This window comes from Lates calcarifer, linkage group LG6, assembly GCF_001640805.2.
Source record: "Lates calcarifer isolate ASB-BC8 linkage group LG6, TLL_Latcal_v3, whole genome shotgun sequence".
NCBI classification, from domain to species: Eukaryota; Metazoa; Chordata; class Actinopteri; family Centropomidae; genus Lates; species Lates calcarifer.
This window is the reverse complement of record NC_066838.1, coordinates 9167381-9175677: the sequence shown is the minus strand read 5'-3', so window position 1 is coordinate 9175677 and position 8297 is coordinate 9167381. Positions and strand designations below refer to the sequence as shown.

General features: G+C 39.4%; 1 protein-coding gene across 1 annotated transcript; it reads left to right on the top strand.

The window, feature by feature from the left end:
• The first annotated feature begins 237 nt into the window (after positions 1-237).
• stac3 (SH3 and cysteine rich domain 3) lies at positions 238-6406 on the top strand. Its single transcript, XM_018688959.2, has 13 exons — positions 238-616; positions 1416-1456; positions 1997-2075; positions 2580-2736; positions 2843-2940; positions 3060-3120; positions 3603-3700; positions 3901-3970; positions 4215-4264; positions 4409-4491; positions 4682-4733; positions 4819-4956; positions 5289-6406. Exons 2-13 carry the CDS (start codon positions 1449-1451, stop codon positions 5394-5396), a joined length of 1002 nt encoding a protein of 333 aa, XP_018544475.1. The 5' UTR covers positions 238-616; positions 1416-1448; the 3' UTR covers positions 5397-6406.
• Positions 6407-8297: the final 1891 nt, after the last annotated feature.

Sequence of the window (8297 nt, the reverse complement as noted above, 5' to 3'; positions counted from 1 at the left end):
TGTGAATTATCAGATAAATTTGCACATTGTTCTTTCTCTCAATGGGATAAAAGGACAAGGACAGTGAGCAGCATGACTACCTTTGTGTGTCTGTGTGTGGGTGTGTGTTTCTGTTGTCTGTGAACAAGTGGGGCAAGGGGAAAGAGGTGTGTATATGTGTGTGATGAAGACAGAGGGAGAGAAAGTATCTGATTTCCCCCTCGTCATCGGTGCTCAGTCCGAGGTCCCCAGCTGTCGCAAACAGTCAGCTTGACACATGAGTGCTCAGCCTACCACGCACACAAACACACACATACAAAAATACACGAACAAAATTATAGATAAGCACACAATTACGGACACATGTTCATACCCCGAGCCTGAAATCACTTTGGAAATCACCTGGCGAGTCTACAGAGGGCATAAAGAAAGGGGTCCAGACTGTGTGAGGGTTAACGCAGATTCCCAAGGGCCTGAGGTGAGGAGGCAGGTTGGTCGGCTAGTCTGTTAGACTCAGACCCACTGGTCGCACAGCGCTCCACTCATCGCCAGCAGGTGAAGGACTCATTCACAGAGATTCTCCCGCTCACTGGATTTGTAGTTTCTTCTGTGTGATCTGTGTGACTTTTGACTACAGGTATGTTCCAGTATAAATCTGAAACATGGGTTTTTCTATTGCAAAATGTGTTTGCATGACAAAAGCGTTAAAGTCAGTTTATTTGAGTTAATGTCAGTGGGACAGTTACATACAGCTTTGAAATACTGGTTGAACAGCTGTCATATTGTGAATGTTTTTTATTCACAAGGACTGATTTTTATCGCTGTGAATTTCACTCTTCTTCTCCTGACTGGCAGAGGTACCCAAATTTAGCTGGGATGAGATTAAATTTCACAACCCTTGAATAGTTTGGGTTGAGTGGACAGCATTCAAACAGAGTGTGTGCGTATGCAATAAGTGCACAGCTACATGTAACTTGTATTTCTTTACAAGTATTTATTAAGTGTTCACACAGACATAAGAATACATCCTGTAAATCTGTACTCACATTTGTGTCACTGCGTGTGCTGTGTCTTAACAGTACTTATACTGAACTAGTTTCAATATGACAACTAGTACATGAAATTATGTTGTGTAACAGTAAGGTTTTTATAATTATCCTCTTACAGACAATAAAGGATTACAAAATACTGTGCCAAAATCTATGTAATACATTTGGACTGAATGCCTTATGAAGGCCAAAATGAATGAATGATGAATTTACAGTAAATGCTAAATATCACCTGATTTGCTGCCTGTTTGTGTCATTCAAATGTGTTTAATTAGAAGTATGCATATGTCTTGGTGCTTTACCTGCAATGGTAGTGGATATGGGAGAATACATATTTTAACAGAAAATGCTATTATTAAAAGAATAAATGTACAAATATCTTTGTAGGTGAGGAAGTACTGAAACTGTCCAACAAACACCATGGACCAGTGAGTATATTTCCTGAAATCTGTTCAGTTATCTCTGCAGCACAAACATATGGCTTGTCCTTCTTTGCCTGCCTGCACCTCTTCACCATCTCCACAAGGCTCAACTGAAATTTTACTGAGTGCAACAGCCCAGACTGAAAACCATCAACAGTTGTCCATGTCTGTTTCCATATTCACATACAGTTATGGTAAAGCAGCTTCATGTTTATTGGAGAAAATGTATCTAGTCTCCCAGAATAAATGATCAACGCTCAACTATTTTAAGGTGGCAATTTGATACTGACACAAAGCATGTTGCTTACATCAGAACACTCTAGCACACTATCCTGTGAAAACCTTGTAACCTCAACATATTTTTTATTTTCAAATGTCCTGTTCAAGTATCACATGTTCACCTACGGACAAACATGAAGTCGAGTTTAAAAACTAAAGTTAACTTTTTGAAGATTCAAACTTTTCACAATGAAGTAATGATATGTAGCTGCTGATTTGATGTTAGTCATTGCTTTGTGTTTTTTTTTTTCTTTGTGTGTGTGTCAGGGAGGATGACAAAAACTCAGTGGATATCCATGACAACCCTCCGGCGCCTGAGAATGTAGTGAGAGAGGACGGAGATACAGTGAGTGACAGGACCATGTCAACCCCCCTGCTGTTGGTGGTGCCATTCCCCGGCGGTTTAAAATAGCCACCAGCTGGGACAGGAACGTGGTGCAGCCTCAGTTGGAAAAATATGAGCTCTGACTTAAATGTTTCTGTTCTTTTATTCCCCTGTGGGATAAAATAACATCACTGACTGCTCTGTGGGTTTCATTAGAAATGTCATTCTTTAGATGATAAAAAGTAGCTTAATCCAATAAAAGTGTATTTAACCACTGCCTCTTTCTACTGGCAATGATACACAGGGACTGTAGGCAAGCGTATTTAATTTCACCACTTTAATAAACTTTTTTTTCCATAGGATCTCTATATTATTCATATGAACCTACTCCACATTGTAATATTCCATCTCCTATGTAGGCAAAGCTTAAGGGGCAGCATCAAAACCTTACCCATGGATTGGATTGTGTGTGTGTGTGTGTGTTTTGTTTTTTGTTTTTTTTTAATGTGTCCTTTGTGTCTCCAGGTCTATTTTATATATGAGGAGGAGGTGGAGGTGGAGGAGAAGGAACCGGAACCTCCTCCCGAGCCAGTCATCCGGATCAATGACAAACCCCACAAGTTCAAGGACCACTACTGCAAGAAACCCAAGTTCTGTGACGTCTGTGCTCGCATGATAGTCTGTATGTACTGCACATTAAGTCAAGAAAATATATATGCATACATCATCAACAACACTATATTTTTTGACAGACGCAAGAGTCTTTTATTTCCCTGTTTATCTTTCAGTGAACAACAAGTTTGCTCTGAGGTGTAAAAACTGCAAGACCAACATCCACCATTCATGTCAGTCATATGTCGAGTTCCAGAGATGCTTTGGCAAAATTGTGAGTCCTGTTCCTTCCGCTGTTGCATTCCCATTAATTTGCCCTTGGTAAGACAGATATTTATGACTAACACTGGCTGGAAACATTCCTGTGTAATGTTCTCTTTTTATTCCCTGTAGCCACCTGGCTTCAGAAGGGCCTACAGCTCCCCCCTGTACAGCAGTGACCAACCAGATCCAAGTGAGTCCACTAAGTCCTGAATGACAGTCTCATCTATATCTAGGTTTAACCTTATATTCAAGGCTGTAGCTGAAGGAGACTTTGGACATGTCATTGTTATTTTAGTTAGTGGGTATTTGCAACATGCAGAGAGTTTAAATTCTACAATTACACACTACACATGTATTGTGAGTGGCACCTGACACACCTGGCTGTGTGGAGAGGGGTTTGAAAATTGAAATATTAATTTAACAGAAAACAACTGAATAGTTAACTCAATGAATAACATACCATTCTCTAATGAAAACCCTTTACCTCCATATTTTGTCACTTTTAGGTTTAAGGAATATGCTCTCTAATGCTTTCAGAAAAATCTGATATGCCTTAGCCAAAGAGAAATAATTTTTTATTTAAATTATTGTGTCTGAGTAAGAATATAGTCTATTTGTGAAAGTTAAACACAATTTAATTATCTGTACCACTGACTAACTGTTCTTGACCAGACAACCCAAACCGGAATGACCCAGTCTTTGACACCCTGCGGGTCGGTGTCATCATGGCAAATAAGGAGCGAAAAAAGAATGAAAATGACAAGAAAAATGTGAGTGTACAATAAACTTTTAATCAAGCCATAAAAAGTCATTTTTTTGGAAATAAAACTTCTATGTCTTTCACACAGTCAGACAAAGCTTATTCAAGCAAATACAACATTTTGAAAGGGTTTGAAGTCATGTACTAATATGTATAATGAAATATGATATTTGTGTAGGGTGCTGCATTTAACAGTGTTTTGTCCTCTAGATGATGATGATGATGGAGGAGGAGGAAGAGGAGAACCAACAGCCCAAAGAGAATGAGGAGGGAGGAGAAGGTACAGAGAAACTAAACAGTTAGATGGTTGGATGCTCTCTGTGGCATACTGTATACTTGTTATGGTCAATAAAAATAATACTTTCTTCATGATCCTATATTGAACATAGATTCAAATTAAAAACACACTCTCCAGAGGATGTGTTGTGTTGTGAAAATAAACAAAAAATTACAAAGTTACAAATTCAATTCAAGGATGCCACATACCCAGAATAAGAACGATGACTCGTTCTCAATTTCAACAGGGAAGCCTGATGAGAAGAAGGAGAAAGGAGGAGATAAAGCAGATGACAAGGTGAGAAATCATACAGTTCAGTTTCACTCTAAAGCAGCTACTCAGAGCAACTAATGTATTATTTTACCGACTGTAATGCTGCTTTTTTTTATGACTCAGTATCAGTTGTCACATGCAGTAGCATCTGTGCTGTTTCTTCAACAGAGTAAGGGTACATTCTCCCAAACCCACTATTACCTGGCTCTCTATCGCTTCAAGGCCATTGAGAAAGATGACCTCGACTTCCAGTAAGTTTGAAAGACACAATGCCCAAACAGGCAGTAATTACATACAGTATAAAGCATTTATTCTGTAATCTATTTAATTAAATCTACCTTAATTTTAATTAAGTGTAGACTTTTTTAAAATATTGCACTTAATTATTAAACAAAAAGGCGGCAATGAAAGATATTGATTGTGTATGCATTTGTGTATCAGCCCTGGTGATCGGATCACAGTCCTGGATGACTCCAATGAGGAGTGGTGGAGGGTGAGTTTCATTATCTGAGCTTTAATCTGAGTCTTTAAATGTGCTGTTTCAGCCTACAGTACAAGTCTGTTCACTCCATTTTCAGGGAAAGATGGGAGAAAAGACGGGCTACTTCCCCACCAACTACCTCATAAAAGTGCGTGCTGCAGAAAGAGTTTACAAGGTGACACGCTCCTTTGTAGGGAACAGAGAGATGGGACAGATCACACTGAAGAAAGATCAGGTAGCTGCACCAATGTGCATAAGTGTACATATAACTGAGCAACATGCAACATTTCTGATCATATTTTGCACAAACACTGCAACATGTTTGTCCAGTGTTGGTGCTGTTGTTGAGCTCATATCTGCAATAAAGTGTTTCTTTTCTTTACAACAACAGAAACATCATTACATCATAGTCCTGCCTTGGTATTTTGTTCATACTATAAATGTTTTACAATCAAAATACCCACTAACACTATTGTACCCTCAGTGTCAGCACTCAAAATGTATCAACCAATGTGTACAAGCCTCTGAGAGAGTGTTAAGTTAATATTGATAACACTGTTGTTTCAGATTGTGGTGAAGAAAGGAGATGAGAAAGGCGGCTACTTGAAGGTCAGCACTGGACGCAAGCTGGGCTACTTCCCTGCTGACTTGCTGCAGGAGATCACTGTGACATAAAAACCATGATATGCAGGGAAATAACCATCAACACACTTTAAATATCAGCACAAACCAAAGAAGATTTTCTTACCTAAAAATATCTAAATTTGCTTTTTGTGTCTGTCACTGCAGAATTGTACCTGCTGTGATCTAATTGTGCCTTTGACACGAAGTGAAGCATTTGATATTTTCAAAGTTGTTTGACTTTGTTGTGGATTGCATAGGAAAAAAGTCAGATGCTTAAAGTTAGTTCCTGCTGACTACACAGTAGCTAGAGCTGAAGACAAGTAGAGGAAACCTGCAGAGCCTTGCAGAAATTCATAATGCAATTCATTAACTGAGATGAAGGTAAATAATTAATAAAGGATTAATATGAGATTTAACAAATGCAGTCATGTATTTCTAATTTCATTTGACATTATTGTTAAATGGACAAAGAGAACTCCTGCTACATCTCACAACAAAACCTCTAAGTGACAGATAAAAGAATCCACATTTAAATTTGTTTTTTTTAGGCTATATTGTTAAAAACATAAACGTAGCCATTTATTCATTTCAGATTATTGTGAATGTCAATTTACATTCATTAATTCATTCATTATTTATACTGGGATGTCAATTTACATTTCACAGCTCATTCAGGCATGATAATGATCTGTTTTAAATGTAAGTATTTTAAATATGATTATCATTGTCTGACAAAATATCTAATGATTTACTGTTATCATTTGCAAGGCTCTCTGGGTAATTTATAATTGCATAAATAGAGGCTCCAAAGCCATTTCAACATGTACATAGCTTTGAAGAGTAAAAACTGCAAAGACGATGTTGGATTTGTATGTGATTTCATGTGAGCCAAATAAACTGCAGAAAATCTGTAAGTGTAAAAAAGCAACACTGCTTAATATGGTTCCAAATGTTTGCACTAATTACTGCTGATGAAATTAGCTGAATGCTTTAAGTATAAATGTTAAAATGTTTCAAATATTAAAACTGAAGTGCAATTAAAAACTGCCTGTCAAACTTGATGTTTTGACATGTTTTTCAGATCTCAACTTTTGGATTTCTTTAACTGTTCTCTGCAAATTTGCTTTATAACCTTCATTCATTATCTATACCGCTTATTCGTTAAGGGTCGCAAGGCACTGGAGCCTATCCCTGCTGACACTGGGTGGGGTACACCCTGTACGGATCGCCAGTCCATTGCAAGGCAAACAAAGACAATCATTCACACTCACATTCACATCTATGGGCACCAATTAACCTCTTATATGTCTTTGGACTGTGGGTGTATTTTTTTTTATTTATGACTGTGAATAAGTGAAGAATGATGTGACCAATAAAAGTATAAAACTCATTAGACAGTGAATCTATCAAAGATCCACTGTCTAATGCCCAGCAGGACCAATTAAAACTTTTTTGGAAGCATGTATTAAATGATTTTCACTTCACATTGTGTGGACACTGAACATAGAGAGCCTGACTTAAAAATGTAAATAATTATGAAATCATTAGGTCAGAGGTCAGTGACTGTGTGCTGCTGTCTGCTCTGTAGGTCTCTACTCGTCGTGACACTGTCATTATCTTTGACAAAGATACTGCATTAGTTGCTGTAAGACTGCATTTCCCCCCTGAAGAGCCTTGTTGGCTTGCTGCTGGTGGCTTCAGATTTTGGTGCTGTGCCTGATAAAGACCCAGCTTCACCTGCTGAGTTTGTAATGTCCTGCTCCAACAACTCCTCAACCTCCACTGCCACAGCCGTTTTCAACCTATCAAAATCCAACTTGCTGAGCAGCACCGCGGACATGATCTTAAATCTGGGGTCTAAGAGAGTGGCTTTGAAGTAGGTGTTGGTGGGCATTTCTAAGACGTGCTAAAAGTGTTCCTCGAGGCGGCTCAGCAGTGAACCCACTAGCTTGTGAGTCTCTAACAGATCACTGGCATCATTATTTATATAAGTTCTTTCAGTGCGGCGCTGAGGGCCTGTATGCATGGAATCACAGAGGGAATGGATGTCTAATCTTGGCACATTGTGCATGTTGCTTCCTCAAATGGCTCCAAGACTTTGACTATGGCCTCCATCAAAGCCCACTGATGCTCTAAGATGAACCCACCGAGGGCGATCTCTGCGGACAAGGCAGTCAGTGTTCCTCTGCTCCAACAGGTGCTGCAGCATGAACAACACTGTGGTCCACCTGCTTGGCACACCATGAACTAGAGCAGCCACAAGGCCAAGTTGCTTCTGCACCTCATGCAGTTTAGCTATTGCTTTGTCTGACATATGAACCATGTAGGTCATTTGTCTCGCAGCATTGAACACACTAACCACTTTTCAATAGCAGGTGTTACAATCAAGTGAGGAAAGTGAGCCATTCGTCTACTGTGCTCAAAGCCACTGTCTGACATGGCTTTCACAATACTGCAGGTGTTGTTGGTGCCAATGAACCCCACAGTAAATCTGCGTGGGATCGTAGTTTGCCCCTTTCAACAAGGTCACAGAGGTATTGCAAGATTTCTGCTGGAGTGTACTCTGTATCAATTGCCTGTATTCATCTCACCAAGTTTCAGTGATTGTCTGGCTCATTGGGTCATTTGGTAAATCAGGTGGTGCCAAGGGCAGTAAGTGGGCAGGGGGAGGGTTTGTCTGTGATCTCCTGCTGCCCTGAGTGCTGCAGATGCTTGCCTCATTGCAATGTTTGTAATGCAAGTGGTTGTACACAGTACTGGTGGTTAGGTGCCCTAAGTCTTTCCCTCTGCTCACAGCTCTCTTACATAATGTTGCACATAACCGTGGTCACATCATCATCACAGGTGGTAACATTTCCAGATCACAGCTACTAACAGCAGCAGTATTGTTACAGTCTGTTAACTTTTCTGTCTTTACGACATCATCTGCATCCATGACCGATCTGAGCCGAG

Coding starts and splice junctions, on each gene's coding strand:
- stac3 (XM_018688959.2), top strand. Junction 2,076..2,579: donor TGAGAGAGGACGGAGATACA/GTGAGTGACAGG, acceptor TTGTGTCTCCAG/GTCTATTTTATATATGAGGA. Junction 2,737..2,842: donor CTGTGCTCGCATGATAGTCT/GTATGTACTGCA, acceptor TTTATCTTTCAG/TGAACAACAAGTTTGCTCTG.